Source organism: Saimiri boliviensis, chromosome 6, assembly GCF_048565385.1.
Source record: "Saimiri boliviensis isolate mSaiBol1 chromosome 6, mSaiBol1.pri, whole genome shotgun sequence".
In the NCBI taxonomy this organism is placed as follows: Eukaryota; Metazoa; Chordata; class Mammalia; order Primates; family Cebidae; genus Saimiri; species Saimiri boliviensis.
In genome coordinates, this window is record NC_133454.1 from 55,898,647 (window position 1) to 55,920,467 (window position 21,821).

The following is a 21,821-nucleotide window of genomic DNA, read 5'->3' on the forward strand; positions in this document are numbered from 1 at the left end:
TCCTTGAAGAATGATAGATGTCTTTAAGATTGGATTCATTCCTGACTCCAAATGGGTACAACGTGGTTCTAGGTGTAAGGGTACATTTTCCTATGAAAATAAGCTCAATAAAGAATATCTGGCCAGTCACAGTGGCTCATGCTTATAGTCCCAGCACTTTGGGAGGCCAAGACAGGTGGATCGCTTGAGCCCAGGAGTTTGAGACCAGCTTGGGCAACATGGTGAAGCCCCATCCCAACAAAAACAATAGCCGGACATGGTGGCACACGCCTGTAGCCCCAACTGTTCAGGAGGCTGAGGCAGGAGAATGGCTTGAGCCCAGAAGGTTGAGGCTGCAGTGAGCAGTAATTGTGTCACTATACTCTAGAGTGGGTGACAGAGTGAGATCCTGAAGAGAGAAAGAGAGAGAGAGAGAAAGAAAAGAAAATCTAACAACACAAATGAGATCAAGGTGCATTTTATAAAGGTACTGATTAAAATACCTTTGATTAAAAACAACACACTTTCACAAAAGAAAATGGTGGTTGAGAAAGTAAAATGATGCACAAGAGTTTGACATTTTAGGGAAGTTCAATGAAGGCTATAAGTTCTTACATATTCCCTGTTATCTTCAGTTAACTCCTGTTGAACACCTCACTTACCCACTTTATGGAAAAAAAAAAAGCAAGAGATCTTTTCCTTGTTCAGTTCTGTGATTGTTTTTGGAATCTTTGTAAACAACTCTGCTAGCTCCTTTTATGGTGGAAAACTGAAAGGAGGAAGTAACCTGCTCAGACTCAAACAGTGAGTCACAGACTAAAACTGAGGCCACCTGCCTATCCCGCATTCCTGCTGATGTTTCTACCCAGATATTCCAATTATTTGCTGTACATTCATAGAAACTTCAAGTCAACTTCCATACCTCTGGGAAAAAAATAGGACTCAAATGTATCCAGGGATCTGTCATCCTCTAAGTGGGCCTATTAGTTAAAAAAAAAAAATCAGAAAATGTCATTTATTGATCTTTGTAGATCTGCTTGGTGTGTTTCCTATTAGGCAGTTGGGCGCCCTGGGCTGCCAGGATCCACTTTAGAACCCCACCTGGAAGCGTCCCAGCATCTCCCAGTGCCCAAGCATCTACCCAGCTCTGGAGGAGCCGATGAGCCCAGTGATCTCGAGGAGCTGGAGAAGTTTGCCAAGACCTTCAAGCAGAGGCGCATTAAGCTGGGCTTCACACAGGTTTGGCTTTAGGGGAAAAGATAGAAGAAATTGAGGAGTGGCTGGGGACTAGGCTTCCCAAGTGCTGTTTTCAAGAGCAACCAGAGGCTCCACGTGTTGGGGCCAGCTCATTGTGTCCCTGAGTTCTCTGAGAATAGGGCACAGTTGCCATTGGTAGGGAAACTGAGGACATTGCTGGTGGGGGAGAATGAGAGGTGGAAAAGGGGCTGACTCTCTTGAGCATGTGGGCATGGTCCACTCAGAGTCTAAGGAGAGAAAGAAACCAATTCTTCAACTTAGAGGGAGGAGACTGGGAAAGGAGCTGAGCATGGGTGAGCACGCGAACGTTCAGGCTGGCTGTGTGATCAGTGCTAGGATCCTGCAGGATGGTGGGCAAACAAGAGGAGGAGATTGCCTCTCATGTTCCTCCCTCTTGGTCCCCGTGCTTAGGGAGATGTGGGGCTGGCGATGGGAAAGCTGTATGGCAACGACTTCAGCCAGACCACCATCTCGCGATTCGAGGCCCTCAACCTGAGCTTCAAGAATATGTGCAAGCTCAAGCCCCTGCTGGAGAAGTGGCTGAATGATGCAGGTGGGCCTCGCAAACACGGGCGCCAGGGGCCCTGCAGGGCTCTGCAGGGGAGGGCCAGTGACTTGTCGTGTTGGGGCTTTCTGGTCTTGATAGCTAATACCCCTTCCTTCTCCTGAGACTGGAGCCAACACAGAGACAAGACACGGGGCACAGGCAAGTGTAGATGGAAGTGTCAGCCTGACTACTGCGAAGCCCTCATGAGGATGTGGATTTAGGTCTGTGTCCATCAAGATTTGCCCCCGTTCCATTCCCACCCCACCCCACCCAGCATAGACCTTAGGACAATTTCCAGCGACAAAGTCTGGGTCTGCAGAGCAGACACACTTACACAGATTGCTGTCTGATATAAGTCTAGGTCAGGGAGACAGAGCAGTGGACCCTCTAGGGTCTCACTGGGAGGGGGAGACCACAGACATGACATAGGGTCTTTCCCTGGCTAATTCTTGAGTAGGTTTTCAGCAGACAAGCACTTACTACAACCCAGGAAAGCCTGACAGCAGGAGTGGGGTTTGTGGCAGGACTCAGTGAGGGGCGGTGGCCGGGAGGCATCCCAGGAGGTTGAGGGTGTGAGCTAAGGGACCACACATTTGGAATAATGAAAGGAGAGGTTGGCAGCAGGGACTAGCATAGGATGGAGCTTCTCAGCTTTTGCACTATGGACATGCTGGGCCAGGTCATTCTTGTGCCAGGGACTGGTCTGTACATTGCAGGATGTTTCGGGCATCCCTGGTCCCTACCCACTAGTTTCCAGTAGCATCCACCCCCAGTTGAAACAGCCAAGAATCTCTACAGACATTGCCACATGTCCCAGGGGGAGTGGTGGTGATGCAGTCACTCCTTGTTGAGAACCACTGGCCTAGGCAGGAGGAGGGAGCATGCCGGTCTCCAGGGCTGGGCTCCCTTCAGTGTGTTCACGTGGGTTCGTGGTGACAGTGGAGTGGGAGGAAAGGTGGGGCGACCAGCCAGGGCTGTGACTCCTGTGGAAGGCCCTCCACATACAAGCATGGGAGGGGGCAGGAAGCTCCCCCAACAAGGCATCCCTTAGATAGCCTTTCTGGAAGCACTGAAGTGAGCGAAATGATCCAAAGGTCTTCAACTCTCTGGGGAAGGGCACTGTAGACCATTTTTAGTCCCTATCAGATGCTGAATCCTTCCTCAGGATCATCCCTCCTACGGCCCTACAGCCTTAGCTCCAACATTTGCACCGGCAGGAAGATGCCTCCAACACCAGCAGTCTGCCACCAAGTGCCATTGCTTTTGGCTTCAAATCCCATTTTACATTTCACTCAGTATTCACATCCAGGCATATCTGTAAACAGCAGCCTCATGAGCGTTACCCGCAGGAGCCCTGCCAGTGCACCCTTACGCCCACACATCACATGCCTCCGATGCCTGGGCATCCCTCAGCCATGACCACAAACACTGGAGACACTGTTTTGGGGGCCACAGAGGGCCATGGAGAGCCTTTGCCCTGAGCCACGAGGAGAAGCAGGATTCTTGGTCTGTTCTGGGCTCCCTGCCGGAAAAGGGGATTGCTCCTGAAAATGCCACCACAGAGCCCATCGGGAAGGGTTGTTGGACCTCAAATCCATGAAAGCACCGGCCACTCATCCCCTTCTCTGAGCTTCCTTTGCTCCTTCGTGTCCCCACAGAGTCCTCTCCGTCAGACCCCTCAGTGAGCACGCCCAGCTCCTACCCCAGTCTCAGTGAAGTATTTGGTAGGAAGAGAAAGAAACGGACCAGCATCGAGACCAACATCCGCCTGACTCTGGAGAAGAGGTTTCAAGATGTGAGCAGCGCCTTCGGGTGGGCATGGGTGGGCTGCTCACACAGGTAGGGGGAGCAGACACAGCACAGGCCCCTTGGCACTGGCCCCTCGGCACCTCACACCTGCCGCAGGACATGGTCAGAAAACACACTCTCCCTCTCCAGGCACCCAGGCATTGCAGTGCAAAGCTGCCCTCCATCTCAGTTCCAGGAACCTCCTCCTCCACTGACCCTTCTTGCCCTGACATCTGTTTAGGGCCCTTTGTTTCTCTCATTGGGATATTTAAAGAACCAGCTGTAGGGTCGCAGAACACAGCGTATCTCTGCATCCAGTTGAGGTAATGGAGCGAAGCCGGGGGATTGTATATAAGTTCTCCATTTTCCATGCAGTACATTTTGTATTTTTCAAATTGTAACTAATAAATTGTAAGCAATTTGGAAAGTACAGTGAAATAGAAAAGAAAAAACCCATCGCCAAATGCCACCTGACCGCATTTCCTTCTAGTCCTTCTTTTCTGTGCACATTTAAATATTTGTGATCAGGTTATACACCTACATTTTGTGGAACTTGTAGCAAAAGCATATTTTTGAGCCAGTATGTGGAAGCTGTGAGCCCCATGTGAGCTGGGGAAGAGAGGAGGGAGAAACAGGTGTGGGAGAAACAGATCCCAGCCTCCAGAGCCGCAGTGGGTACCATGAACCTCCAAAGGCCCCAGGCCTCTGGGACTGCTGCCCATCTGGCAGATCCCCCATGTATCTGGCTCAAGGATTTGGTGGCCACATCCAGCTAACCCAATGACAGGAACTGGCTCTTCCTTCTTTTTAGGTTTCCTAGAGTGGTAAGGTTAAGGAAGGGTGTAGGAGTGAGGGAAAGTGGCCGGGCTAAAGACCAGGTATGAGGGATCAGAACAAGGAAGTGGCAGCCGTGTCACATGTATCACTGTGCCACAGCCCTGATGGGTCCACGTGCTTTAGCTTTCTCATTTCCTGCTTTGAGGCAGGGGGACAGGAAGAAATGACAAGGCAGGCCAGGAGCTGTGGCTCACGCCTGTAATCCCAGCACTGTAATCCGGGCTGAGGCGGGTAGATCACTTGAGGTCAGGAGTTCAAGACCAGCCTGCCCAACATGGTGAAACCCCATCTCTACTAAAAATACAAAAATGCCGGGTGCGGTGGGTCAAGCCTGTAATCCCAGCACTTTGGGAGGCCGAGGCGGGTGGATCACGAGGTCAAGAGATCGAGACCATCCTGGTCAACATGCTGAAACCCCGTCTCTACTAAAAATACAAAAAATTAGCTGGGCATGGTGGCACGTGCCTGTAATCCCAGCTACTCAGGAGGCTGAGGCAGGAGAATTGCCTGAACCCAGGAGGCGGAGGTTGTGGTGAGCCGAGATCGCGCCATTGCACTCCAGCGTGGGTAACAAGAGCGAAACTCCGTCTCAAAAAAAAAAAAAAAAAATTAGCTGGGCATGGTGGCGCATGCCTGTAATCCCAGCTACTTGGGAGGCTGAAGAAGGGAGAATTGCTTGAACCCAAGAGGCGGAGGTTGCAGTGAGCCGAGATCATGCCGCTTCACTCCAGCCTGGGCAACAGAGCAAGACTCTTTCTCAAAAAAAAGAAATGACAAGGGAGAAGGACATCAGGTTATAAGGCAATAATATAAAAGAGGGCAGGGGCTCTGGGGACTCTGCCTGCCCCACGTAACTCATCCATGGACTTCCCACTTCTGAACTCAGGAACAAAGGAAAGAGAGCTGACATCTATGGACACCCTGCTCTGTGGCAGGCCCTGGGCTTGGCAGTCTACACACATTTTCTCATTTAATTCCTGCAATAAGCCTATGTGGTGGGCATGATTATTATTATTTCACAGATGATAAGACAGGCTCAGAGAGTTTAAGAAAGTGTGCTAAGGACACATAGTAAGTGATAAAGCCAGTATTCCATCCTAGGTCTGACTCTAAAGCTTTTGATCCTTGAATAGTTGTATCCTATTTCTTTGGGACCTCTGTTCCCCGCCCCTGATTCCCTTCTCTTGACCATACTCTGTTCTTTCGATCCCTATAGAACCCAAAACCCAGCTCGGAGGAGATCTCCATGATTGCAGAGCAGTTGTCCATGGAGAAGGAGGTGGTGAGGGTCTGGTTCTGCAACCGACGCCAAAAGGAGAAGCGAATCAACTGCCCTGTGGCCACACCCATCAAACCACCTGCCTACAATTCCCGGCTGGTGAGTGGCCAGGAGCCAAGCTGCCCGCCAAGCACTGGAGAGACATGATGCTTGGAGGGGGAGGTGGTGACTGCAGGGAATAGGGGAGCATCCAGTAAATAAATAAGCAAAGAGATGCTGTATAGAATACAGCATAAAGAACACTAAAGATAGTCTAGGGAATAGAAGGGGACAGCAGGGAGATGCTCCTTCTCAGAGAGGACCTTCCTGGTAAGCACATGTGAACGGAGACCTGGAGTTGTCAGGGAACGAAAAATGTGGATATGTGAGGGAAAGAGTGTTCTAGGCAGAGGCACTGGCAAGTGAGAAGATCCAGCCAGCATGTTTAAGGAACAGCAAGGCAGCCAGTGTGGCTGGGGACAGAGCGAGAAGGGGGACCAGAAGTAAGAGAGGAAGTCAGAGAAGGAACAAGAAGCAGAGCACCCAAGCTCTTGGAGGTCATTGAAAAGCTCCTGGCTTTCAGTTTGGGTAAAATGAGAAGACATTGGAGAGCTGTAGCCAGAGAAGGCTAAGTTGGCTGACACGGGCTGCTACATGGGGAATAATCTGTGTCGCTAGGAGAATAACAGTGGTTAGGCTGTGTGGCGGAGGCTTGGCCTAGGGCGGTAGCTATGGAGGTGAGAAGGAATGGCTGCATTCTGGCCTGGCTTTGACCGTGGAGCAGCATGATGCGCTCAGATACGGAATACAATAAAGACAGAGACGGCTGCAAGAGTTTTGGCCCGAGCAATGCATTGGGAAGCACTGCCAGTTTTTGGAATGATGAAAACTGCAGGAAGAGCAAGTTTGAGGAAAAAAGCTAAGAATTTGGGGCTGGTCATATGAAGTGGGACATACTTATAAGGCATCCAAGAGGAAATGTGAAGGAGCTACATCTGTGACTCTGGAGTTCAAGGGAAAAGCCAGGGCTGGGAACAATTTGAAGTTCCAGGCAGACAAGGAATTTTAGAGGGTAGGAAATACCTTCTCCATGTAGGGAGAAATGGTTCCTGGAGCGTGGGGTTAGGAAGGTTCTTCTCTGGGACTGGGGATGAGGATGATTGAAGGTTAAGGGAGTTGGGGAGAACGATACTGACCTTGAGTCTTTCAGCACTATGAGATGGGCAAAATGCAGCCTTGTCAGGGTGGGACACAGCTGTTTCCCAAAAACTACACTATTGTGGATTCTTTCACCAAACAGCTACCAACTACCTTCTATATATTGCACCAAGTGCTGGGGATACAAAGACAAATATTGTTTATTCTCTGTCCCAAAGGACCTTATTGCCTAGCAGAAGAGCAGGTAAATAAACAGCCAGAAAACAGCATGATGATTTCTCCAGGAGAACTTAGGAGCAGCAGCTAACCAGCCTTGGGAACTGGTGGTTAGGACAGGCTTCCCCAAGGAGATAATTAATACCTGAGCTGAGTCTAAAGGATGAAGAAGAATCGAAAGGCAAATACACGTGGGTGGAGCTCTCCCAGGGGAAAGTAGGAGAGCCGTGGAATGGGGCAGGGAGAGGGCGGCACGTTCACAGGACCTCAGGTGGTTCCATGAGGAGGAGTGTTGAAAGATAAGGCTGGATGGATTAGCAGGGGCCAGAATGCAGGGACTGTACACAATGCTAAGGAACTGAAGCCTTGGGGAATCACTGAAGGAGTTTCATAGGATATTGACATGGTCATTTTTTTTTTTTTTTTTTTCTTGAGTTGGAGTCTCACTCTGTCGCCCAGGCTGAAGTGCAATGATGTGATCTTGGCTAATACAAAATTAGCCACCACGCCTGGCCAATTTTGTGTTTTTAGTAGAAATGGGATTTCACCATGTTGGCCAGGCAACCTCCACCTCCTGGGTTCAGGCAATTCTTCTGCCTCAGCCTCCCAAGAAGCTGGGACTACAGGCGCACACCACCACACCTGGCTAATTTTTATATTTTTAGTAGAGATGGGGTTTCGCCGTATTAGCCAGGCTGGTCTTGAACTCAAGATCTCATGATCCACCTGCCTCGGCCTTTCAAAGTGCTGGGATTACAGGTGTGAAACCACCATGCCCGGCCATTTTCTCTTTTGAATGATCACTCTGACTGCAGGATAAAAGATGATTTGAGAGGCACAAGATGGGTTTCAGGGAGATCAGTTAGGATGGGACTGCAGGTAACCAGTAGAGAAAGATCGAGGGCAAAGCAACCTCATGAGGTAGGAATCAGGAGGGTGGGAAGGATTCAGGAAATCATTAGAAGATCTTGGTTAATGAATGGAAAGCTGGATGGGGGCAGGAAGAGAAAAGAAGAAAAGGGAATCCTCTGCAGTGACTCTCGGCATTCAGGCTGGGCTGATAGGGTAGATGGTAGTGCCGTTTATGGAATAAGCAAACCAGGAGGAGATGGCTTGGGAATGGGAAGAAGTGATGATTTCAGTTCTTATGTTATCATGATGTACAGCAAGGCCTGCAGGACTCCCACGTGGGAATGTCCCTGGGCACTTGAGATTATGGGACTGGAGGTAAGAAGGGAAGGCTGGGATGAAGTCAGGGACTGGGGAGTCACAGTGTGTAGGTAATGGTTGAAATCCTGGGTGAGAAGGAACTTGCCTAGGGAGTTTGTGTAGAGGAAGCAAAGAGCAAAGGCCATGCCACTAGTGATGGGCAAAGGAAGAGGATCAGGGAAGAAGCTGAGAAGGAGGGACCAGAAAAGGCAAGAGACTATAACCAAGTCGATGTGAGGATTGTTGGGCAGGAATGAGCCCCTTAGGAGTGCCATGAGAACCAAGAGGAAAGACACCCAAATCAGAATGGGGCCCGGGAGGGTGGATATCTAATTTGTTTGGAGAATAGATTAGGAATTCGCAAGAGTAGTATGCAAGGCATAAGGAACAGCTATGAGAAGGCATAGAATTATTTTTTAATATTTATGTATTTATTTTAAATATTTTTGAGACAGAGTTTTACTCTTTTTGCCAAGGCTGGAATGCAGTGGTGCAATCTAGGCTCACTGCAACCTCCGCCTCCTGGGTTCAAGAGATTCTCCTGCCTCAGCCTCTCCCGAGTAGCTAGGATTACAGGCACCCACCATCACACCTGGCTAATTTTGTATTATTAGTAGAGTTGGCCAGGCTGGTCTCAAACTCCTGACCTCAGGTGATCTGCCTGCCTTGGCCTCCCAAAGTGCTGGAATTACAGGCATGAGCCACTGCTTCCAGCCTGAAGGCATGGAATTATAAAACATGATGCATTTGGGGACTAACAGGCATTTCAGTTTGGCTAGAGTAAAGGGTTCAGGATTAAAATTAGAGGGGTCGATGAGTGTTGGATCATAATGGGTCATGGATGCCTGAAGTACCCTAAACTCTGTAAGGGATCATTGAACATGTGAAGTTGGAGGCAACATGATATTCATTCATTATTTCTTCCTTAAGCATTCACTGAGCACCTACTATATGTTTGGTACTGGGGCTCCAGTGGTGAATAGCACATGTGACCCCTGCTTACAGTGTATCAGGAAAACAGATACTAAACAAATGCTATTTGTGATGAAGGCTTCAGAGAAGAGCTACAGGTATTTGAGGTGCCTAACCTAGTCCAGAATGTCAAGAGCTTCTCTGAGGAATGATGTTTAAACTGACACCAGGATAATGTGAATGTCACCATGGATATTAACAGGGCAAGTGTCTGAGTTGGGGGGGACAGAGAGGAGTGAGGACAGGGAAGAATATTCTAGGTAGAGGAAGTGGCGTGTACAAAGGTTCTGAGGCTGGTGGTGGGGTGGAACAGCAGGAAAGTGGCATAGAAGGCTGGAATGGGCTGGAAACCAGGGAGTAAGGGTATGAATGAGGAGGCTGGAATGGCAGGCAGGGGCTGGATTACGTCGAGCATCGTAGGTCTTGTGAAGAAACTTGGGTCATGTCATAGGAACTTCGGAATCTTTAATGAATGGACTTTGTTTAGAGCAGATGGGAAGTAGTAGCTTCTCCCTTTGGTTCAGTGCCAACCCAGGACATCAACATGAAGAGACATGGTGGGGGCCTACAGGAGCCATGCAGGGGCCCTGTTCCTCATTAGCTTTCATTCAACACATATTTACTGAGCACCTGCAACGTTCCAGGCATCACAGAAAGCACTGGGGGTGCAGCAGTGAACCACACAGGCATTCCCCTGCCCTCATAAAGTCTACAGCCTAATGGGGGTGAAGGGCATTAAATAAATGGTTATACTAACCCTTGCGATGTCATGAAGAAAATGAGACAGAAAATTTTCTGATTCTATCTTTGGGTCTCACTGTGACAGTCCCTTGGGACTAGGACACAGTTTCTTCTGCTTCTGGAATAAAATGATTAGCAGGTGGAAAGGCAAAATGGTGCCGATTAGTGTGGGCAGAGTGCCACCATATATCTAGAAAATAAAACAGGGAGGACCGTGGATATGTCTGTTTGCATATGCCTAGCGGGTCTCCAGAAGGAAACAAGCTGGCCACCATGACCAAATATATTATCATTTATTTAAAAACAACAACAAGGCCAGGCACATGGCTCACACCTGTAATCCCAGCACTTTCGGGGGCCAAGGTGGGCGGATCACCTGAGGTCAGGAGTTCACGACCAGCCGGGCCAACATGGAGAAACCCTGTCTCTATTAAAAATACAAAAATTAGCTGTGTGTGGTGGTGTGTGCTACTTGGGAGGCTGAGATAGGAGAATTGCTTGAACCCAGGAGACAGAGGTTACAGTGAGCCAAGATCACGCCACTGAACTCCAGCCTGGAAGACAGAGCAAGACACCTTCTCAAAACAACAGCAACAACAATACATGTCTTGGGTGTGACAGCCAGGAGGGAGGAGGAGAAGAGGTAGGGAAATTATTGATAATGTCTCTTAACACTTTGCCACCCCTCCCAACCTGTGCCCCACACCGTCTCCACCCTTTGCAGCCACCAGCCTACTGAGGAGGCTCATTGTATAAGGATAAGTAAATGAAAACAGGAAAACCACTGGGGATTAGTGAGCCAATAAGTACATGCTGCATCCAGTTAGAATGGGATCTTCCAAACTTTGGAGAGCAAAACTACATTTTGATACCCTTGCAAACACCTGGTCAGAGCTTCCCCTGTTAGCATAAGAAGAATAAGGGGCAGTGAAAATACACAGACTTTAGCTCAAAAGATGAGTTGAATAACATCTAGAGATACACAGCAATTGACAGCTTCTTCCTCCAGAAAGGGAGAGAAGTAGCATTTAACAAGCTGACAATGTTGTCCAGCTGTTAGATTGGAAGCTTTACGGACATTATCTCATTCTATCTTTTTTTTTTTTTTGAGACGGAGTTTCGCTCTTGTTACCCAGGCTGGAGTGCAATGGCGCAATCTCGGCTCACCGCAACCTCCGCCTCCTGGGCTCAGGCAATTCTCCTGCCTCAGCCTCCTGAGTAGCTGGGATTACAGGCATGCGCCACTATGCCCAGCTAATTTTTTGTATTTTTTTTTTAGTAGAGACGGGGTTTCACCATGTTGACCAGGATGGTTTCGATCTCTTGACCTCGTGATCCACCCGCCTCTGCCTCCCAAAGTGCTGGGATTACAGGCTTGAGCCACCGCGCCCGGCCTCATTCTATCTTAATTAAAATGAAATGGAAGTATTATTGCTATTTTAAGAGGAGAAAACCAAATCTCAGTGGGGTTAGATAACTTGTCCCAAGTCAGATAGTGGTGGAGCTGTCTTACTCCCAGACCTGCTGGGCTCCAAGCTCTGTTCTTTCTGTTACATCTTTTTCTAGCTTGTTCTAGGATAGTAACAGTGAAGGGGGGGTTCCTGAATTGCATGGGAGGGCAAACAAAATTATCCTAGGTCCCTTTCTAATCTCAGAGCTGATGACGCTGTGAGGTCTCCAGGGCAAAATAAAAAGCTGCAGAGACCAAAGTTCAATGCCTTCAGTTACCTCTGGAGAATCCATGCTGTATTCATTCATCAGAGTGGGAAACCCCGAGAGAGGCTGCTAGGCTGAGCAACCCTGCTGTCCTGAGCAAAAGCGGGATTCTTTTAGCGAGGAAGCAACGGAGACCGGAAAACAGGGAGGCAACCAGCAGTATCTGCCACAGCAGGACCCAAGAGGCTTGTCTTTCTCACCTCCAGGGCTCTCAGGCAAGGCAGCCTTCAGGTTGGCAGTGCCAAAGAAACCTTATCAGGGGATACACGTTGTCCGGGGCTAGAGGGGCCTGATGTCAACACCAGGGACCTTCCAGAGCAGACTGGTCCTGGATCTGGGTGCCAGTACATGGTCCAGAGACCATCCCTTAGAAAGGAGGATGGAGTGTAGGTTTGGGACTAGGAAATCACCAAGGAAGCCAAGCCCTGATCTCTACAGAGTCTGGGGCCTACTGTCTTTGGAGAACGACATGAAGCTGGAGAAGGGAGCAGAAATGGACACTTACAAGCTTCTGTTGTTTTTCAGGTATCTCCCTCGGGGTCTCTGGGTCCCCTCTCTGTCCCTCCTGTCCACAGTACCATGCCTGGAACAGGTGAGCTTTAAAACGAGTTCTGAATAACACCAGAATTCTTTTTAAAAATGGGATATTAGAACTGAAAGTTACCTATCTAAGTCAGGATTCCCTAAATGTATTTCAAGAATATTAAAATCTGTGTTGGGGAAAAAAGTGTTCCATGATCAAGTAAGTTTGGAAAACGCTGAGTAAGCACAGTTTAAACAAGCGTGTGTTTGTTGTTTGTTTTGCTTTAATTGCAGCACTTTTCAGCACTCAGGTGTATAACATTCCAAAATGAACTGTATGGAAGGCCCAAGGAAGGCAAGGCTTCCCAAAGTAATTTTCTACCGAACGCTATTTCTCTAAAAGTACCTGATTATTTCAGAGAACTAGACAGGATGACCACATGCCCAAGGGTGGCCAGGACAGTCTCAGTGTCTGCTTCATGTCCTGACATAATTGTCAATAGCACTTCCTTCCACTTTTCAAAGTGTCATAGGGTTGACAAGGCGCGGTGGCTCACACCTATAATTCTAGCACTTTAGGAGGCGGAGGCGGACGGATCACAAGGTCAGGAGATTGAGACCATCCTGGCCTGGCTAACACAGTGAAACCCCATCTCTACTAAAAAATACAAAAAATTAGCCAGGCATGTTGGCACATGCCTGTGGTCCCAGCTATTTGGGAGGCTGAGACGGGAGAATTGCTTGAATCCGGGAGGCGAAAGTTGCAGTGAGCAGAGATTGTGCCACTGCATTCCAGCCTGGGCAATAGAGACTCTGTCTCAAAAAAAAAAAAAGTGTCTTAGGATCTTAGTTTGGATGGTAAAATATATGTCACTCTATCCATAGAACATAGCTTGGGAAACAGAAACACAAGAGTTAATCCAAATACAAATCTGTCATTTCACAGAAGATGAAAATGAGTTTCAGGAAAGTGAAACAAATCAGCACAGGCCACAGAGCTGTTGAGTGGATGGCCAGGGACCAAGACAGGGCTCAAGTGCTCTCACTCCCAGTTCATTGCTCTTTTTGTTTTTGTTTTGATTTGTTTTTTTATGACAGGGTCTTGCTCTGTTGCCCAGGCAATGCAGCAATGCAATCATGGCTCACTGCAGCCTCGACCTCCTAGGCTCAAGTGATCCTCCCATCTCAGCCTCCCGAGTAGCTGGGACTACAGGCGCGCGTCATCACACCTGGCTCATTTTTGTATTTTTTGTAGAGACGGACTTTCACCATGTTGCCCAGGCTGCTCTTCAACTCCTGGGCTTCATTGGCCCTCCTGCCTCGGCCTCCCAAAAGTATTGGGCTTACAGGCATAAGCCACCATGCCCAGCTCGGCTCATTACTCTTTGTAGAAAACCATGCACCTTTTCTATGTGGAGACGGGACACTAGAGTGGCCGGCAGTCTTTCATGGTGCCCTCGAATTCCCTTTCTCCCCTCTTCACTTGCCTTTCTTTCCTCCTCTCTTCCTTCTTGTTCTTTTTCTCCTCCCGCCTCTTGGTCTGGGGCTGCGTGTGCCCAGCCTAGGGTGTGTCCTAGAGTAGGATGATTTTGGCATCTGTTCTTGCATTTGGCAAATCTTAGACTTGCAGAACCAGCCACACCACTCTCCAGGGGCTGGGCGGCTGCAGACAGCATTTTTGATGAGAGCCCCTCTGGGTGCGCGCAGAAGTTGATGCTAATGAGGCAGGAGGGGGGCAGGTGGGTGTAGGTAGGGAGAGGGTGAGGTCCCTTTGGGGGTACAGCAGGAAGTTTGTGTCCGGGGGGGGCTATGTCCCGGTGTTCCAGGATCCAGCAGCATTATTTTCTCCTTGTTTTTGCCTCTCCTTGTTCTTAGTAACGTCATCCTGTTCCCCTGGGAGCAACAGCAGGCCTTCATCTCCTGGCTCAGGACTCCACGCCAGCAGCCCCACTGCATCTCAAAGTAACTCCAAAGCAGCAGTAAACTCCACCTCCAGTTTTAACTCTTCAGGGTAAGGTAGAGCGGAGGGTGCAGAGACCTCCCAGCAGGGCCGTGGGACATGTGAGAAGCTGGGCCCATGCCTTGGGAAAGAAAGCTTGTCATAGATAGGGTTGGCAAAGAGGAATGGGGTGGCAGAGAGAGGACAGAGAGAGCCGGACTGGACTCTATCCCTAGGGAGTGGGGATTTTAAAAAGGAGCTTCCGTCAGTGAGCCATCCTGGCAAGGAGCTGATGTCTACAAAGCCAAAATTTCCATCCTTATTTTGAGGGTGGAAATTTCCAAACCCTCATGTCAGAAAGGGCCAGGTCCTTTGCTGGGCTTCATCCAAGGAGCCCAGTTTTCAGGAGGTTCTGATGTGAGCCTAGATATTAGGCACAAAGAAAACCCTGGGCTGCAAGCATGACTGACACAGGGAGAGAAGGAAGTGCCACCAATTCTCGTCTCCCACTCCCACCTGGGATGCAGTGGGGAAGGCAGCCTCCTGCGCTTCAGTTCATGAAGCAAAGACTCTACTCTAAAAGCATTCGCAGAGCTGATGCCTTGTGAGAGAGAGATTCTGCCCTGGTTCAGAACAAAACCGAGATATATAGGTTACAGACCTGAGTTTGTCAGAAAAGATGAACCCACCTGGCCAAATCCAGGCAGCTCAGCAAGGTAGCCAGCTCTTAATTGGCCACTTGTTATATAGCCCAGAACTTCAGAGCGCCTTACCTACCCCTACTGAGAGAGAGAGAGGGAACCATATAACATACATTATTAGTTTTTAAAAAAAGTTTTAAAATATAATTCATATGCCATAAAATTCATCATTTTAAAGTGTACAATTCAGTGGTTTTTCGTATATTCACAAAGCTGTAAAACCATTGGCATTATCTAATTCCAGTATGTTTTTATTACCCCTCCGCCCAAAAGCCCTGTACCTGCTAGCAGTCACTCCCCATTCCCATCTTACGCCATCACATTAATAGCTTTAGGATTGACTTCTTTCTTCCTTCCAGATCTTGGTACCGATGGAATCATCCCACCTACCTCCACTGAGACCAAAAAGTTTCTCCTATTCCATCTGGCCCTGTATTCCCCCTGGAAGGAAGGGAGTCATGCCTTCTATGTACGGACAGATTGGTTTCAGAAGAGTGGAAGAAAATCCCTGCTAGCAATGAACCCAGACTCTTGTCTTCTTCAGGAGCAAGGTCCTCCAGAGAGCCAAACTGTGATTGAACCAAGTGCAGACTCCTAATGCTCTTGAAATATACAGCCCCTCCTAGGAGCTTACCGTTTTCACCTTCCTTGCCTATGCCCTTGCCTTCTAGTTCCAAATATTTTAGCCAGCTCACTGTGGCAATAGTCTCTCAGAGAAAAGACTTCTTGCTGTTATTCTCCAACTCATCTGTGAGCTTCTGGGGACAGCCACTTGGCTGGAATGCCAAACACCAGAAGGGGAGTTAATAGTTTGGACTCTGAACTTGGCCACAATCCCTGAACTGATCCCAAAATCTGTGAAAAGATTTGAATCTGAGATCTCCACCAAAGCCTTGATGTTTTCTCTGTACAGCTAAGTTTTCTGATGCAATCTTTAGCTCGCCCCATTTTCTTTTTAACTTTGCCCCCATTTCTACAACCAAATCCATTCATCATCGCACCCTCCAGGTCCCCTGCTTTCTGCAGAAGGCATAAAAGAGCTGCCCTTGGTGGGTGCCCTAGGCACGTTGCTCTGCCCACTGGTGCCCTTCTGTCTGTCCACGTCTGCCCAGGGCTCAGGAGTGCCTGTTCTTTCCCTCCCTCCCTGTGTTTCTCTTTATCCTGTCCCCTCGCCTTTCTCCAGGCAGCAGAAGAGGAAGAACACGAGAGCAAACACACAAAAATGATGGTGGCAAAATACCTGTATATAGCCCTTTCCCATTTTTTGCATTATGTTCTTAACTCCTTAATGTGGAATTTTCCAGCAAAACATTTAACTCAGGTGTGATTTTTGAAAATGTCTTTGTAATATTTTATCTTCTTTAAAAAGGGGGGAAAATACCAAAGTGTGAAATACTTTGCTAGCTTCTGGAGTTCCCACATGGGCTGGGAATTTTTTTTTTTTTTTTTTTTTTTTTTTTTTACACATGGAGTCTCGCTCTGTCACCCAGGCTGGAATGAAGCAATGTGATCTTGGCTCACTGCAACCTCTGCCTCCCAAGTTCAAGCGATTCTCCTGCCTCAGCCTCCTGAGTAGCTGGGATTACAGGTGCATGCCACCATGTCCAGCTAATTTTTGTGTTTTTAGTAGAGATGGGGTTTCACCATGTTGGTCAGGCTGGTCTTGAACTCCTGACCTCGTGATCTGCCTGCCTCAGCTTCCCAGTGTTGGGATTACAGGCATGAGCCACTGCGACTGGCCTGGGCTGGGAATCTTTGTTGACTTCTTTGGGAACATTATCTCTAGAGTCTCTTTCTTTGTGGGCCAGTGTGTAGAGATGTAACATGAAGCCATTCCAGAAATGGTAACTTAAGGAAAAAAAAAAAGACTATATGTCTAGGAAATTGGTGAGATTCAAAGGAATCTCTCTGTTCCTAAATAAATGTGTATAGTGATTATGAAAAGTATTCCACTGTTGATAAGAAGAGGTTTAGATTCTTGTGCTGTGCCATTTTGTTGTTGTTGGGGGATGTGAGTGCATGTCATGAAACGGGATGGCAAAAAATGTTTCAAATTGGGACATTAAGTGTATTACTCTCCAAACTGATGCCAAAAATGGCATATGTTATTACAAGGCCCCAGAGGAGTGTGCGTTGTTACTCTCTGTAACAGAACTACCTTGAGGGCAGAGTAGGCAAGAGATATTGTAAGTGGGAGGATGGTGAGTGTTTAAGGTGAAGTCATTTGGACCCTTCAGAGGTGGGGACTGAGGCTGATGTCTCATGTCTCAGATACCCTGAATGGCAATTATTTGTTACTCACAACATAAAGGAATAAATATTTAAGGCAAAGGATATTTTAACAATCATATATTAGCTGGGCTTCGTGGTGCATGCCTATAGTCCCAGCTACTGGAGAGCCTGAGATAGGAGGATCTATTGAACCTGGGAAGTCAAGGCTGTAGTGAGCCATGATCATGCCACTGCACTCCAGCCTGAAAAACAGAGCAAGACCCTGTCATAGATATACATATCTTCTCGTGACTTCTGGTGAGAAGATTGAGAGGCACCAAAGTTATTCTTGTGGTTTTTCTTAAATTAATACGAATTTAGATAGTTACCATTGCAGATTGTAGTGAGCCAAGATTGTGCCACTGCACTCCAGCCCAGGTGACAGAGTGAGACTCGGTCTCAAAAAATAAAATAAATAATAAATAGTTGCTATCGCTGAGGTAAACACTGACCTGTGGGAAAGAGAGACCCTTCAAAAATGTAATGGCTGATGGGGAAAAAGTAAAATTGGGATTAAACACTTTTTGCAAATAATAATATCCACACAGGAAACGTAAATATTAATAATTAAGGGTTAACCACTCCCTGATGTTTGAATGGGGCTTTTAAGATTTCTATTTCATGTCAGGAAGTGGGAGAAGGCCTAAGGGTAACGTTTACTTTCTCAAGAAAAGATTGAGTTAAAAGGGGCCGGGTATGTAGCAAAGAGACAGCAAAAAGAGCCTTCAGCAGTAATTAAGGGGACTGCTCCGCCAGCCACGAGCCCATCTGTGCATATCTCTGCACACATACACATGCATGCGTGCATCCTTCCCTGTATGCTCGTGGATGCTGGAGCTGACCCTTTTCCACAGCAGTCTTGCCTACCTTCACATCCTACTCAGGTGAGTGCTAAAAGCTGATCCTCCACATTGTCCAAAACTTGGATTTTCATCCATTTGCCCATTATTTTTTTATGAAAGAAATAAACAGAATTGTAGCCTGTTCAGACTCCAGTAGCTTTTCTTACCAACCAACTTGGACATTGCTGAAGAGAGTCAAGCCTGAAAGTGAGCAGGGTCACCTTTCATGTCTGCATGATTATGTAAAATCCGTAATGCCAGGGAAGTTTAACGGAAGCTTCATTTGCTGCCTCAGCATCTAACTAGGGATAGGAGAATCTAAGGGCAACCACCAGTCATTGCCAAGGGAGGAAAAAAGATTGTTGCTGCTGCTTTTCAAATTGTATTTCATGCTCTAATGTTTAGTTGACTTAAAACGTGTGGGCCCAGCTGTGCGCTCCTAAGACAAAGTAGGGACTTTTGGTCTGACTCACAGACTGAGTTTATTAACCCCAGGACTCAAAGCAGGAACCCTGGCCGGAGCTCCCAGGTTGCCAGGGTTCCTTGTGCCCTCTGAATGCCCCCGCCATAGCTCACTCACTCACTGTTCTGCCTCGTCCCTCTGTGCGGGGCACCTCCTTGCAGTTGAGGCTTTTTTTTTTTTTTTTCTGGACCCCTGTGGCTAACATTGTGACTAGCACATAACAGGCAATTATGATTTTTAAATATAAAATTCCCCTCTTTTTCTCAACTTTCAATGCCCTTCACTGAGGAAGGAGTTGTGAATACAGGAGAATACAATGCACACCCGCAGGAATTTTTAGGTAAGTGGAGGCAGCATATCTCAGTGCTTAAGGCCATTGTTATGCCAGACTCCTATCGACTTCAGGAGGGATAGCATTAGATTCAAGAGGCCAGAAACCAAGAGCCAACAATTGCAACATAGGGTTTGTTGAGGGGAACTTACTTAAGAGGGATCCAGTGGCTGGACAGGAGAACCACCACTGCCTGCAGGAAGTGTGCAGCTTACATGGCACTTTCACTTAACACCCCCCGACTAACAACGTCCACCTGGCAACCTTCATTGAACCCAAAACAAAGGGCCCCAGCCCCCTGTATGGCCCACGTTTCAAGGGCTGGGCCAGGGGCTCAGATTTTCCTCATAAAGAATGAATCTCTGGGTTGGCCACACTTGGAACACTAGACACACATTCAGGTGCGTCTGTCACATACTCCAAGGTCATTTTCAGGGTATACTTAAGTTACCCCTGTCAGGTGCATCTGCCATACGGGCATGATCTCTAGAGCTGTTGTGCGTGGGTTTTCACCCTACTCTGCCTCCTACTAACCGTGTTACCTTGGGAAAACCTTGACTACTCCACGACTCAGTTTCTTGCCTGTAAAATGGGGATAACAATAGGTCCCATCCCATAGAATTGTTGGTGAGGATTAAATGAGTTTATATATGTAAAGTGCTTGGAACAATGCCTGGTACGTTAACAAGGGCAATATAGGTGTTATTTGTGATTATTGTGATGATTATTCTCATTGTTGTTGGTGGGGAGCTTCCCCATTCCTGCTTTCCCTAACAGCCCAGAATTTCTGGGGGATGCTACTGTTGACAAAGATCTGATTTGATGGAACAGGGCTTGTGGCTAGAGGTAGACACATCAACAAAATTTAATCCCAAGTCATGAAGCTTGAACCTAGAGCCCCAATCACCCTAGGATGAAGGCCCAATATTCTAGGAAGAACTGGCCCCTTCCCTTTTCCCTTATCCCCTCAGCCTTTAGACTCCTGAAGGCTTTAGTACTCTGTTTCTTTCATGGGAAATGATGGCAGCAAGAAGAAAGTCCAGATTCAGATGCCAGAAAAAAAAAATCTGCAACAAAAACAAATGGGGAGGAGGTTGAGTTCTGCATACTCTCCATTCAGTGAAGTGGATCCTTCTGTGTTTCACTTCTCCAGACTATCATTACCTCTTATCTGGTCTATCCCAACACATGTGTAACAGGCCTTCTCCAGTTCATCTTACACTGATTCTAATTGGGTATTCCTAGAGCTGGGCTTCTCAACTTTGGTTGCACATTGGAATCATCCGGAGAGCTTTTAAAATGGTTGATTTCCACACAGAGATTCTGATTTACTTTGTTCAAAGTGTGGCCTGGGTATTAGGATTTTAAATAGCTCCCAGGTGATTCTACCGTGCTATCAAGGTTAAGAACTAAGGCCCAAATGTGTATAGGGATCACTGGGAAACTTGTTAAAATGCAGATTCCTTTTTTTTTTTTTTTTGAGATGGAGTCTTGCTCTGTTGCCCAGGCTGGAGTGCAGTTGCGTGGTCTCGGCTCACTGCAACCTCTGCCTCCCAGGTTCAAATGATTCTCCTGCTTCAGCCTCCCGCATAGCTGGGATTACAGGCGCATGCCACCACGCCCGGCTAATTTTGTATTTTTAGTAGAGACAGGGTTTCACCATGTTGGCCCGGCTGGTCTGGAACTACTGACCTCAGGTGATCCGCCCACCTCGGCCTCCCAAAGTGCTGGGATTACAGGCATGAGCCATCGCGCCCGGCCCCTAAAATGCAGATTCTTATTTGGTAGGTCCGGGGTTAGGTTCTGAGATTCTGAGTTTCTGATGAATACCAAGGTGATGCAGATTTTGCTGGTCCATAGAGCACACTTTGAGTAGCAAGGGCTTGGAGAACATGATATGATGCCTGTGTTCAATCATGGGCTTCCACACAATATCTCAGCTTGGCATCTTAGGTTGGCATCAGAGGCATTTAGGGCCTCTAATAGCAATGGTTATCAAATGTGACCATCTGAATGACTCCTGGGCAATTAAAAAAAAATACAGATCCCTGGGCCCCACACCAGACCTTTCAAGGTACAGCCTGCACAGGGTATTTGAAAACACTTCCTAAGTGGCATAGATGATCAACACACTTTAAGAATTGTGATGTGCTCACTTCGGCAGCACATACACTAAAATTGGAACGATACAGAGGAGATTAGCATGGCCCCTGCGCAAGGATGACATGCAAATTCGTGAAGCATTCCATATTAAAAAAAAAAAAAAAGAATTGTGATATGCTTCCATTATAGTTTTCCAGGCTCCTTTCCCATTAATTCAACAAACACTTTTTGTACCTGCCTTGTGCTAGGTCCTAGGGAAACAAAGATGAAACCAGTGCCATCCTTACCTTTGAAGGGTTGGTCAGATAAATGACCAAAACTAGAATATTTACTATTCCCCAGGGACGGTCTAAACACTCAGATCTCTGCTAATGGTCTTCACCTTTTGAGAATGTCTGGGTCCCTCAGCACCCAGGATTGCCTGTCCCGATCAATCAATCCAGACACTTCTTTATTCCATGTGAGCCTGTATTTTTTTTTTTTTTTTTTTTTTTTTAGATGTTGAGACAGAGTCTCACTCTGTCACCCAGGCTGGAGTGCAGTGGCGAGATCTCGGCTCACTGCATCCTCTGCCTTCTGGGTTTAAGCAATTCCCTGCCCCAGCCTCCAGAGTAGCTGGGATTACAGATGCCTGCCACCACACCCAGCTAATTTTTGTATTTTTAGTAGAGACGGGGCTTCACCATTTGGGCCAGGCTGGTCTTGAACTCTTGACCTCGTGATCCACCCACCTCAGCCTACCAAAGTGCTGGGATTACAGGCATGAGTCACCTTGCCCGGCCTGGAGTCTCCATTCTTACCGCTCAAACTTACTCTGCTCCATATTAAAATAGACCCAGGGAAGAAAAAGATTTACCCAAAGTGAAATAAAACAGTTGACATTTATGTAGTGACTTCCACGTGCCAGTCATTGTTCAAAGCACTTTACATATGTAATTTCTAAAAATTCTCAAAATAACCTTATGAGATAG

The 21,821-nt window shown here is 47.5% G+C and overlaps 1 protein-coding gene and 1 non-coding gene across 2 annotated transcripts in view; both read left to right on the forward strand.

Moving 5' to 3' along the window:
* The window catches only part of POU2F3 (POU class 2 homeobox 3), an 88,299-nt gene extending 70,205 nt beyond the window's left edge, over nucleotides 1–18,094 (forward strand). Inside the window, exons 7-13 of the mRNA XM_010334428.3 lie at nucleotides 1,036–1,218; nucleotides 1,648–1,789; nucleotides 3,442–3,578; nucleotides 5,625–5,786; nucleotides 12,204–12,270; nucleotides 14,076–14,211; nucleotides 15,200–18,094. Of these exons, the coding sequence (XP_010332730.3) occupies nucleotides 1,036–1,218; nucleotides 1,648–1,789; nucleotides 3,442–3,578; nucleotides 5,625–5,786; nucleotides 12,204–12,270; nucleotides 14,076–14,211; nucleotides 15,200–15,239 (867 nt within the window). The 3' untranslated portion in view covers nucleotides 15,240–18,094. The remainder of the gene's footprint in view (nucleotides 1–1,035; nucleotides 1,219–1,647; nucleotides 1,790–3,441; nucleotides 3,579–5,624; nucleotides 5,787–12,203; nucleotides 12,271–14,075; nucleotides 14,212–15,199) is intronic.
* A 2,801-nt stretch (nucleotides 18,095–20,895) lies between these two features.
* Nucleotides 20,896–21,002, forward strand: LOC120364745 (U6 spliceosomal RNA). The gene has a single exon (XR_005579893.2). It is a non-coding gene; the product is annotated as a U6 spliceosomal RNA (small nuclear RNA).
* The last annotated feature ends 819 nt before the right edge of the window (nucleotides 21,003–21,821 follow it).